The 12,258-nt window shown below is 38.0% G+C and overlaps 4 protein-coding genes and 1 long non-coding RNA gene across 10 annotated transcripts in view; 4 read left to right on the forward strand and 1 right to left on the reverse strand.

The window, feature by feature from the left end:
* Nucleotides 1–31: 31 nt before the first annotated feature.
* LOC104819819 lies at nt 32–1,574 on the forward strand. Of its 2 annotated transcripts, XR_772875.2 has the most exons (4): nt 32–411; nt 536–760; nt 848–989; nt 1,093–1,574. It is a non-coding gene; the product is annotated as an uncharacterized LOC104819819 (long non-coding RNA). The 2 variants fall into 2 exon arrangements; XR_772874.2 differs by having other exon boundaries at nt 35–760.
* Nucleotides 1,575–2,355: 781 nt separating this feature from the next.
* LOC104819820 (LOB domain-containing protein 10-like) lies at nt 2,356–4,055 on the forward strand. Its single transcript, XM_010550078.2, has 2 exons — nt 2,356–2,606; nt 3,130–4,055. Exon 2 carries the CDS (start codon nt 3,154–3,156, stop codon nt 3,913–3,915), a length of 762 nt encoding a protein of 253 aa, XP_010548380.1. The 5' UTR covers nt 2,356–2,606; nt 3,130–3,153; the 3' UTR covers nt 3,916–4,055.
* Nucleotides 4,056–7,209: 3,154 nt separating this feature from the next.
* LOC104819821 (L-ascorbate oxidase homolog) lies at nt 7,210–9,915 on the forward strand. The gene is made up of 8 exons (XM_010550079.1): nt 7,210–7,454; nt 7,553–7,662; nt 7,753–8,023; nt 8,121–8,220; nt 8,320–8,665; nt 8,767–9,135; nt 9,217–9,295; nt 9,426–9,915. The coding sequence occupies exons 1-8, from the start codon at nt 7,308–7,310 to the stop codon at nt 9,624–9,626; spliced, it is 1,623 nt and encodes a 540-aa protein (XP_010548381.1). The 5' UTR covers nt 7,210–7,307; the 3' UTR covers nt 9,627–9,915.
* Nucleotides 9,916–10,488: 573 nt separating this feature from the next.
* On the forward strand, nt 10,489–11,609 carry LOC104819824 (methylesterase 1-like). Its single transcript, XM_010550084.1, has 3 exons — nt 10,489–10,893; nt 10,992–11,126; nt 11,210–11,609. The coding sequence occupies exons 1-3, from the start codon at nt 10,519–10,521 to the stop codon at nt 11,489–11,491; spliced, it is 792 nt and encodes a 263-aa protein (XP_010548386.1). The 5' UTR covers nt 10,489–10,518; the 3' UTR covers nt 11,492–11,609.
* Nucleotides 11,499–12,258, reverse strand: part of LOC104819823 (nuclear pore complex protein NUP58) — a 2,916-nt gene continuing 2,156 nt past the window's right edge. For 4 of the 5 annotated variants that reach the window (XM_019203289.1, XM_019203288.1, XM_019203287.1 and 1 more), the window contains 3 exons: nt 12,145–12,258; nt 11,920–11,960; nt 11,499–11,779 (listed from right to left, as the gene is read on the reverse strand). In XM_019203289.1, coding sequence (XP_019058834.1) covers nt 11,741–11,779; nt 11,920–11,960; nt 12,145–12,258 — 194 coding nt within the window. In that variant the 3' untranslated portion in view covers nt 11,499–11,740. The remainder of the gene's footprint in view (nt 11,780–11,919; nt 11,961–12,144) is intronic. The other variant, XM_019203286.1, reaches the window with a different exon arrangement.

Consider the following 12,258-nt stretch of genomic DNA (forward strand, 5'->3'; position numbering starts at 1 on the left):
TGCATCTCTGTAAACATTTAGTGAACATTTTCCCTTCATGTTCATGAACTGGAGCAGGATTCATGGCCCCGAACTAAAATCTTGTCTGAAATTCCTGTTTCAGAGCCCCAAACGTATCATTTGACTGTACACAGAAGAAGAAAAATCAAATTCTGTGGAGGAATTTCGTTTGAATTTTATATTTTTAATTATAATATCATAATAATGATTTTCTGAATATTGTATTCTTTTGCACTGCCAGTTTATCTTCCTCTCTCTGATTCATCGATGGCTTTCTCTTTGAACCCTCTATCGACTCATAGATTACATTTAAACATTCAAAATCCTCCTCCTCGGTTTCTAATCCAGACAGGATCTCCACGATTTCGAGTTCTTCGCTGCCAGACAAAACCAGAATCCGCCGAAGCCTAGGTAAAAAACCCATCAAAAGAAGGAAGCAAAAGCTTCGATTTTTCTCTCACAATTTCGATTTTTTACGAGTCTGGTCGGATTCTGGGGGCAATTGGCGTAATGGGTCTTGCGTCTCTCGGCTCAGGAAAAGCTGGTTGTTAATGGCGGCTCGGTCGGTGATATGGTTCATCGTCCTCAGCGAAGGCAACGAATTCATCTCCGGCTGATTCTGCTTCTGGGTTCCCGGAATTTCCCACCAAAGATATCAACAGACGAGTCGCGGTCCTGACTGTAGTTGCAGCTTTAGGGCTTTTCGTCTCCACGAGGCTCGATTTCGGGGTTTCCTTGAGGGATTTGTCAGCTTTGGCAGGTTTTTTCCTTTTCTTCCTCTGCATTTGCTGTGGTTTTTGGTTTCCCGGTCGTTAATCGAAATGTCTTTCTCCTGGATGATATGAAGGCTGGGAATTAGGCCTTGTCGAATGGGAAGGCGACCGTGGTGGAGTTCTATGCCGACTGGTGTGAGGTGTGTCGGGAACTAGCCCCTGATGTTTACAAAGTCGAGCAGCAGTACAAGTACGGATCATGTTCTTCTCGTGAAAGTAAGTTACTGAATTTCAGACTCTCTGCATGAATCTGGAATCGAAACTGTGGAAACACCTCACATCTATGAAGATATAGAAACACAGTTCATGATGATTTCAGGGATTTGGGCAGGGACCTGGTTAACTCCGCGATGCTAAACGTGGACAACACGAAGTGGGAACAAGAGCTGGACGAGGTCGGGGTCGAGGGTATTCCCAATTTCGCATTCCTCGAAAGACGGGAAACGAGGAAGGGAATGCAGTATCTACTCGAGAACGTAGATGCTCTTGCTCGTGGTGAGCCGTCCATTCCGCGTGCCCGAGCGGTGGCCGGTCGGTTCTCGAGCCGCTGATTCCCGTAACGCTCATCAAGCGGCCGATCCCAGAAGCCATGGATAGACAGAAAGACAGACCCTCCTCTTCCTTTTCTACTCGAAGTTGTTCCAAGGTGTTAAGTGTGTCTCTTATGTTTTCAGTGCGAATGCTCTGTTTCATAGGATCCATTTTTAGCAATCTTGATCTTTCTCTTGCAGCATTTATCACCTTGAGGCTTGAGTTGTAATTAATTTTATCTTTTATTTGTCACTCAATTAATTTCTCTTCGATGTGCAGCTTTAAAATAAATTAACACATTTACTAGCTAAATTATTTATTTGCTTCCAAAAAATCCGTGAATTTTAAAATTAAAATATATATAAAAAAAATTATCCTTAGCTATTTGACAAATTAAAACCTATCTAACAGCAAAATTAAAATGGTTCAAAACTTCCAAATAAATACTCAACATTTGAATTTGAATTGTATAAAATTCTGATTAACCCCTTGTGAAAGTCACAAAAAGGTTGACGTGATAAATTTAAAAAATAAAAAACCGCACACACATATATAAATATATACCATACATACATCTATATAAAATAAAAATATTTTTGATATATATATATATATTGGTTTTGTATCTGGGTGAATATATGTATCTATGTGTATACAAACATATATATATATATATGCATATATATATATGAGTTCGTATATGTGAATATATATATATATATATATATTAATGTTCCAGATGAGTCTATAGATATTTATTAATGTAGAAATATATACATGCATAATTTGTTTTAATTTCAAATATTGAATATCGGTTTAGAATTTTAGAAGATTTATATTTTTATTAAATTTGAATTCTTTTTATTAAATTTCGCACATTTATTATGATTTTTTGAGATTTTGTTTTGCATTTTACCATTTAATAAATGGAGACTACAATTCATTTGCGAAGAATTCATTAATCAGAGCGCCCACAAAACACGCGTATAAATAACGATCTCTCTCTCTCTCTGTATTTTCTCTGAGAAAATCACGAAGAGTTTTCCGTCATTATTTCTGTTTGGATCGAGAGAAACTGAGATTTCTCGTCGAGCCCTACGGCTGCTCGGGCTCTTCACTGGAAAATCTCTGTCCCTTTTCTTCGATATTCCCTCCTCCGTTCTCTGCGTCACTTCCTTCTTTGCTCCACGAAAACATCCACTTTCTTTATCGGGATTCTTTCCCCTTTATCCGGATATTTCCTTGCAGGTCCCGACATTGAAGGTTTGAACGAGGAGGAGATCGGTGATTTTCAACAATCGGGTCAGATTTATTTATCTCATGATCCATGATTCTATATTTATCCCATTTTGATTCCAATCCTATTCGTTCGTATGCGTGGGTTTAACATTTATTTAGGATACCGTCTGATGGGATTTAGTTGCCGAAATTGAAATGATTTTCCTGTTTTGGTGGTGTGATCGAATGATATCTCTGGCAAGATTCTATTTTCCGCTCAATGTATCTTCTGAATGCTTAGAAACCCTTAATTTTTGCTTTCTTGTGCGAGAAGTTAAACTGAGTAACCCTTCTGAGTTCCTCTTGTTTCGATCTCCCCTTTTTCTTGGGTATTTCTCATTCACAGTGTCGGAGTTGATCAAAATCTTTCGTTAGATCTGTTCGCGACGAATTTCGGTGATGTATTGCTGTTTTGATCGTCCACGAGCGAGCATTCTAACCATTAACATTCTCCAGATGCATTTCATGGTTCATCAGTTGAGTGCCCTCCATCGCATAATTCAAGGTTTTTGTTGCCTGAATCTGCGTTCAGTTTCTCTTTGTACAGATTTTCAGACAGGATCAGAAGCAGATGTCTGCGAATCCATGCGCAGCCTGCAGGCTCAGGAGATGCAAATGCACACCGGAATGCATCTTCGCGCCATATTTCCCCCCCAACCTCCCCCAAAGGTTTGCCATTGTCCACCGCGTCTTTGGAGCAAGCAACATAGCCAAGATTCTCAACGAGCTGCCGGTCGAACATCGGCAGGATGCGGTCAACTCTCTCTTCTACGAAGCGCATACCCGTATACAGGACCCGGTCTATGGCTGCGTCGGCCTCATCGCCTACCTCCAGCAGCGCCTCAAGCAAGTTAATCGAGATCTCGTCTCTGCCAAGACCGAGCTCGCATACCAGTTGGAAGTTGCGGTTAATTCGGCGGTGCCCTATATGCCTGTGATGGGCAACCCCCCTCTGCCGAATTTCACGGCTGTGCCATATGGTTGGGTGCCCGCAATGGGAATGCAGCAGCAGCAGCAGCAGCAGCAAGGACAACATCTGACAGAGTTCGACATGCAGAGGATGGAAGAAATGTTTCTGAACAGAGGAGAACAAGGGAATGTCGGTGGTTATGGGATCGACGTAGATGGCGCGGTCACTGCCACGGGGTTCAACCAGATGGATGCAGCCGGGCCGTCACTGGCTCTAGGCTTCTATTCTGATGCTGCTTATCAGACCGGACAAGAACCCGGGCAAGAACATGGGATTGACCCTTATCAGCTTCAGACACAGCTCGTGCTTCAGCCCCCGACACCTCAGGACCAAACCCCAAGAGGTGAGGCTGCAGATAGGTAATGGAGGGAGGACCCTCTTCTTGATTCAATTCTCCACACAGTTCATCTGATTTTGACTTCCTGAATGGTTATTGAACTGTGTTCGTATTTCTTTTGGGTGAAGAATTAATGTCATAAAGGATTGAGCGGTGGAGGATCTGATTTCAATTGGTATACATAATAACATGGTGCATTGTTAAATAGGATTTTGCTTGTTTGATTGTTTTGAAGAGAGTGTATAATGTGTGTATATATAAGAAAAATGAGTGATGGGTTATAGTTTTTACTCTCAAAAAATTTTAAAATGATAGCGAATTATTTAAATGTAGCATCCAAGGAAACATCGGAAGATTGGATTCATAATTCGGAATCGAACCCGTGATCTAATGTTTCCTGAGACACTAAATTCAAATGATTCACCACCAAACTAGTCCGTTCGGATAATTTTAACATCATACGATTTATATAAATTAGTTTGAAAGATATAATTGTAACAAAAATTTAATATATATATATATATATATATATATATAATAATGAAACAAACTAAGGTTAACAAATTAACCACAATATATAAAATTTAAATAAATATTCCTTAATCTTAAATAACAATGTATATTATATTAGGATATAGAATCCATTTGCAATTATTGTTCACTTGTATATATTTCTACAGAGTGTCGTCCGTTTCAAGTTGAATTCAAGTGCTCATATGGCAAACTATTCACCAAAACTTCAATTCCAGTCTCAATTTTTAAATGACTTTTTTGCCCATCGAATAAAAAGTCTAATTTACGGCCCATTAATCCTTAAAATTTTAAACAATTTACCATTCATTTTTTTTTATTTGGCGAGCATGTGTTGTTCTTGATGAGCAAATTTCAAGATTTTTGCATTGATTTTATATTTATATATGGTAATGGTTTTGTTCTGTTTCTCCTTTTGGTTTCTATAGATTTAGTAATGGATAGAAACAGGTTAATGCATGAACTATAATTTAACACAGTTGAAAAAAAGAGTACATTAATAAGATTTATTTTCAGATTATTCATATCTAAAATAAAAATTATCTATCCAGTATCGGAAACTATTAATAGATCAATGACAATTTATTTTGAGATGATTCTAATATTAAATAAAATAAATCTAATTGAGATTCATAAATTATTATTAGTCGTAGGCCATTCCCCCCATATAGTTCATGGGCTTCTAATGGGCTCGTTGTTTTGGATGAGATGGCCCATCACAAGCCCCTTCCAGACAAGCATCGCAGCCGAATAAAAGGAGGAAGAACGAAGAATAATCATACTCGGAATTAATCTTGCATAATAATTAATTAATTATCATAATAGATGGTAATTTTCTAAATATTGCTAAGATATATGAGGCAAGTTTAAATGAAATATCAGGTTAAAAAAACTAAGAAAAATTCGAAATTCTAAATACAAATCGTTACATGTTGAAGTTGAACCATATATTTTTCATTTTAAAGCTTTTTTTCTGGGTCAAATCATCTAATTTATGAATGTATGTATATCTACATATTTATACACACACACATATATATATATATATATACACACACATGACATGTTGCATGACAGATGTGTATGGATGAAGAAATGAAGGAAGTCCACTTGTTAAAAGCGAGCTTAGTGGTAACGCAATCATCATCATCATCATCATCATCATCATCATCATCATCGGATACTCTGTGTTGTGTTCCCTATAAGATCTCTCCTTGGGAAGCTTCTCTCCAATGTCTAGTGGTTCCAAGAAGCAAGCTTTCTGTTTGACCTCCAACACAATTAAATTTCTGTCCACTCTCCACAATATTAATTAATTATTTAATTAAGACTGATTAAGGTTTCAGTTAATTATGGTTTGTGTTTAAGTAGTTAACTGTGAGCTCATGATCCATTAATGACATGCTCAATATACTATATCAAAATAAAAGTCAACCTATTACATGTGTAAATATTACTACTATCTTTTATGTTATGAACGATTTAATTTGTAAGATGCAAACACTTTATTTATTCTAATAGAAAACACATAAATATTTCAGAATAACTCTTAGCATTATTAGTTACATAAGTAAATAATATAATAATAATAATAACACCAATAACAACAACAACAATGATGATGATGATGATGATTTGAACTACAGCAATTAAGAGAACTTATTAGAGATGGTTGATCCAAATGTGATTAGTTTACTCAGAATTATTATTTCCCGATTTGGATGCAACCCTTTTTTCCTCTTGTGTGGAGAACAAAACAACCATTTAATTGATCATAATTAAATTAATCTGTATTATTATAAATTAATAATAAGCTATTGTGTAATTCTTCGATTCTAAATTTAAGTTGCATTTAATGAGGATCGGTTCTTTGGCGGTGCTCACTTCCTCTTGCCTCTCTGCTTTACCGCCGTCGACCACGGCGGTGTCTAAACACATTTGATATATATATATATATATAATTTTAAACTTGCATTTAAAATTAAACTAGTCCAATGTTTGAATACAATGAGAAAATTTTTTCGTTTCTCTTCTTCATTTCTCTTTTTTGTTCTGCGAATCTCAAAAGCACCAATAAATTTTAAGTTCGACATGAAATTTTGTGTTAGGACTTAGGATTGTGACATGGTTCATAACTGATGCTAGTGTCGGTTCATGATTTGGTTACGTCACATATAATTTTTTGTGATGAATTTATCTTCCATTAATATGAAATTAATGAATAATTAATTCCGTTTTGAGCTGGATTAATAAAAAGATTATAATGTTACCCAAAACAAACCGGTTTATTTATGTATGAAACTTGTGCTAATATCGAAATCGTTGTATCTCGATTCATGAATTTCTACAAGTATCTATCCCAATTAAAATTGGAAATCGCAACTTCTGAATAATAGTTGGGAATTGAATCCTAAGCAACACATAAGCTAGCTGGGAGATTATTTTATACAATTTGACATATAAAAATAATAAAAACGCTCTCTCTTTTTTTCATTCTCTCTTTCTTTTGGTATGATCCGTAATGAAAACTTTGCCGACACACCAAATCCTTAGCAAAAATAAAATTTAAAAATATGGTTATAATGAATAGTACTCTGACGATGATAAATTAGGGATCATGAGAATATGCATGAAGTACGCCGCAAAAGAGAAACAAGCGAGTGCATGGGGATTTGCGCGTCCACGTTGGCCATCCAACGAACTTACGTAGTCACTTCCCATTTACTCAGATTCTATCTGTATTTAAGGTCGTGGCCTCGGGTTGAACCAAAAAGCCAATTCAATTTCATTCAAAGTGTTCCTCTCATAAGATTCTCATATCTTAATTTAGAGAGAGAGAGAGAGAGGGGAACTAATTAAAAAATTTCATTTAATTATATACACAATAATGAGAGAGGTTAATATCCTGCTGCATTGCCTCATATGCTTCTTTGCCTTCTTGGCTCCTGTCTTTGTGAATTCAGAAGACCCGTACATGTTCTACACTTGGACCGTCACTTATGGAACAAGATCTCCTCTTGGTGTCCCCCAACAGGTCTCTTTTCTAACAATTATTCAAATTTTTTTATGTCACTTTATTATTTGATGCAATAATTACACTAATTAATGTTTCTTTCTTGTTGTGTAAATTAGGTCATTCTTATTAACGGGCAATTCCCAGGTCCACCAATCGAAGCCATCACAAACAACAACGTAGTCGTCAATGTCATCAACAAGCTCGACGAGCCATTCCTCATCACCTGGTTCGCCCTTATATCGATTATTAATTATATATATATACACACTATAGTTTATAATGAAGACTTACAGTTTTGGACTCCGTGTTTTGGTAGGAACGGTGTGAAGCAGAGGAGGACATCATGGCAAGACGGGGTATTGGGCACGAACTGTCCGATCTTACCGAACTCGAACTGGACTTACCAGTTCCAACTCAAGGATCAGATCGGGACGTACACATATTTCCCTTCAACGGCAATGCATAGAGCTGTCGGAGGCTTTGGCGCACTCAACATCAACCAGAGATCTGTCATTTCAATTCCTTACCTTCAACCCGATGGCGATTTCACCCTCCTTGTCAGCGACTGGTACAAGATCGGTCACAAGGTATAACCGAAAACCGATAAGATTTGATTTTTTGTTTCCGGCCTAATGATTTCGTTACGTCGGTCTAAACATTTTATTAACGGGTTTCATCAAATAGGAAATGCAAAGGAAGCTCGACGCAGGCATTGCTCTTCCTCTTCCGGATGGTTTAATCATCAATGGAGTTTCAAAGGGTTTGAAATTTCACGGCCAACAAGGTGATAATGCATGAACACATCATTCAAACCAATTCAAGAAACATCAGCGTTTCAGTTCTTGATGGAACTTGATCTTTTCTGTCTTTTTTTTTTGGTCAGGCAAGACATACAAGTTCCGGGTATCGAATGTTGGGATTGCGGCATCGATAAATTTCAGGATCCAAGGACACACGATGACACTGATCGAAGTGGAAGGATCTCATACTCTGCACGAGGTCTACGAGTCACTCGACGTCCATGTCGGTCAGTCGGTGACCGTCTTAGTCACGTTGAGGGCTATGGTTAAGGACTATTTCATCGTGGCCTCGACCCGTTTCACCAAACCGGTGTTAACCACCACTGGTATCCTCCGGTACATTGGCTCCAAAACTCGAGCCTCTCGTCCCCTCCCCATTGGCCCTACTTACCATGTTCACTGGTCCATGAAACAAGCTCGAACCATAAGGTATATACACACATATATATAAGTTATGATCTCATGAACTTGACTATGTATAGATTGGTTGATGACTTATATCGAGATTTCTTTTCACGGGTATTTGTTAGGATGAATTTGACGGCGAATGCAGCGAGGCCGAACCCACAGGGATCTTTTCACTACGGTACCATACCGATAGTTCGCACTCTGGTTCTAGCCAATGCAGCCGCGAAGATCAATGGCAAGCTCCGTTACACGGTGAACGGTGTCTCGCACGTGGACCCGACCACACCGTTGAAACTGGCCGACTGGTTCAACATCCCGGGCGTGTTCGATCTCAAGACCATAAAGGACAGTCCTGTCCCTGGAGGACCGTCCGTTCTCGGTGCATCGGTCATCGGTGTCGCTCTCCATGACTTTGTCGAGATCGTATTCCAAAACACCGAAAGATCTGTCCAGTCGTGGCACATGGATGGGACAAGCGCATATGCTGTAGGGTAAGCCGCTGTTCTTTGAATATATATAACATAATCTTCGCCCATTTCACGTAGTTGATTAGTAAATGAAATTTTATTCAGATACGGTAACGGGACATGGACCGCAGCGATGAGGAAACGTTACAACTTGGTTGACGCTGTTGTAAGGCACACTTTCCAGGTAATAAAAAGACTATATTAAACGATTGTTACAAGTAGAAACTTGACGTCCAAGTAACAAGTCATCGATCGATTCACCAGTTCTAAAACTATATATACATGTGTGTGTGTGTGTGTGTGTGTGTGTATAGGTGTATCCATTGTCGTGGACGGCGATATTGGTGTCATTGGACAACAAGGGGATGTGGAATCTGCGGTCTCAGATATGGTCGAGGAGATATTTAGGGCAAGAGCTCTATGTTCGTGTCTGGAACGACGAGAAGTCGCTTTACACAGAGACCGATGTTCCTCCCAACGCACTTTACTGCGGCAAAGCCAAACGCCCCGCTTAGATGAATTTTATTGTTATTGTTATTATTATTATGATTCGATCCATCATCGATCATTTCGTTTTCTTTTTTATATATATTTTTTTTTCGGTTTGCGTTATCTTTTCCTAATCGTTCGGGTTTGGAGATTTGGCCACGAGGGTCGTGGCATTACAAGAAGAAGAAAAATTATATATATACACGTGTAGTTTGAACGATGCGTTACTTTTTAATCAATGCCTCATTGGTTGTAATAAGAAATTTTCTTGTTATTGAACTCGTTCTAGTTCAACATTTTATATGCAATAATGTATTGGAGCATTTACTAGAGTTTCCTACATGGCAGTATAGAAAAAAATATTTTTTTAAATTTGAGCAATAAATATATTAACTTTTAATATTATATAAGAACATGTAAATTTTAAATTTTTTCGTATAAATTCACACAAATTTATATAAAATACATAGATTTAAAAAATTTTCGCATACAATCATACAAAAAATTCAATGGAATTTAGTGTTCTTGTGGCTTTACGTTATATTTTTATACAAAATTAGAAATTTATATATTTATTTACCAAATTAAAAAAGTTTATGTTTTTTTACGATATTTCCTATTTGAATATATATAAATTGAGAAGGCATATATATATAACTCTACTCGACAAACCAATATCATTATCATATGGAACTAAATCATTATCATACGGAACTAAATCATTAATGATATTCTTATTGTTAGGTGATAAGAATGGACTTCCCAGGTGGTTCTGATTTCGAAATCCATCATCTCTATTGCTTTTATTAAATAGAATGAATCTTTTACGGTTGTAACAAAAAAAAGCGAATATATATATCCTCTATAAATTGTGATGGAAACACACCGAAACAACACAAATTTAAAAAAAAAAAAAAAATGGAAGAGGCAAATAAGAAACACCACTTCGTTCTAGTTCACGGTGCATGCCAAGGGGCGTGGTGCTGGTACAAAGTGAAGCCACGGCTCGAGGAGGCGGGCCACCGGGTCACGGTGATGGACCTAGCCGGCTCAGGAATAGACGTCACCCGAACCATTAAGGACGTTAACACGTGCGTAGAATATTCCGACCCGTTGATCAAGATTCTCGGCTCGTCACCGCCATCTGAGAAAGTGGTGCTGGTCGGCCATAGTTTCGGAGGAATGAGTTTAGCCATTGCGAGTGAAAAGTTTCCGGACAAGATCTCTGTCTCTGTCTACTTGACAGCTTTCATGCCCGACACCAAAAACCCTCCATCTTTCGTTATCGACAAGGTTTTTTTTTTTTTTTGGTACATTTGATGATGATTTCTAACATATACATATATATATATATATATACATATGCGGTATATATAACAAAATGGTGGCAGATACTGAGCAATATGCCAGAAGAATCATGGATGGGAACCAAGTTCGAACGTTATGGACATGACAAAACCGGCATCAGTATGCTCTACAGCCCAGAGCTCATGAAGAAGAAGCTTTACAAGCTTTGTCCGGTTGAGGTGAATCAAAACTAAATCAAATGTTTATCCGTAAAATACAAAAAAAGATATAAACCTTTCATATTCTTGTAATGTTTTTGTAGGATCTTGAGCTTGCGTTATCGCTGCTGAGGCCCGGATCGTTGTTCACGAATGCTCTGTCGAAGATGGAGAAGTTCTCGGAGAAAGGGTACGGATCTGTTCGTAGGGTGTTCATAATGTGCAAAGGCGCGAAAGCTATGGCGGAAGAACAGCAGAGATGGATAATTGAGAATTCTGGTGCGAGTGAAGTGATAGAGATGGAGGATACTGGCCATATGGCCATGATATGCAAGCCTCGACAAGTTTCTGCCCATCTCCTTGAAATCGCAGACAAATACGCTTAATCATCTATGATGCATAATCAAGATCTCTATATATATATATATGGAAGAAGGGTTTGATGTAATGAATTACAGACAATAAAAGGTTGCAGATAAAACATGCATAAAGCCCTAATCGGTTTCACTGTGTATGATTACAAGCTCTTGTAACTTACAGTTCCATCACTGTCATAAACCGACAAGTTAGTCCTCCGTTGCTTGCTCTGAAACATGAGATGGGACGCAGTTTGGTGAAAGAGCGTTATTCCATGGTTAACGACGTGCTGTTCGAGATTTTGGCCTCGAAGATTTCTGCAACAGAAGAGAAAGATACAAACGAGATATCGTTAACCAAGTTATAGTTGGCTCTTGACAAGGAATTCGTCGTTAAAAAAGGGTCCTACGGATAATATCGAACGAAACAACGAGAGTATTTAGGAAATGGTACTTACCGATACAGTGCCAAAGCTGGCCCCCGAACCCATTGGAGCACCTGCAAGAGAAAAAATAATCTTAAAGAGAATCTGCGGGACAGGACCAAGAATGATCCAAGCAATTGTCTGAACCAATCAATTCGCAGGGAATTCCCAGGAAGAAGATTCCTACTCATGAGCTAATATAACATTACAATATAAGAGGAGAATTTAGATGCTGACAGTAGATAGATAGATAAGTACCAGTACCAAATGGTGTTGCGAATCCCGGGGAAGGTGTAACGCCAAGGGACGGAGTTGAACCGCCGAACAAAGATGGGGTTGAGGTCGGTCCAAACAGAGTAGATGATGCTGAAC

Source organism: Tarenaya hassleriana, unplaced genomic scaffold (assembly GCF_000463585.1).
Source record: "Tarenaya hassleriana unplaced genomic scaffold, ASM46358v1 Cleome3, whole genome shotgun sequence".
NCBI classification, from domain to species: domain Eukaryota; kingdom Viridiplantae; phylum Streptophyta; class Magnoliopsida; order Brassicales; family Cleomaceae; genus Tarenaya; species Tarenaya hassleriana.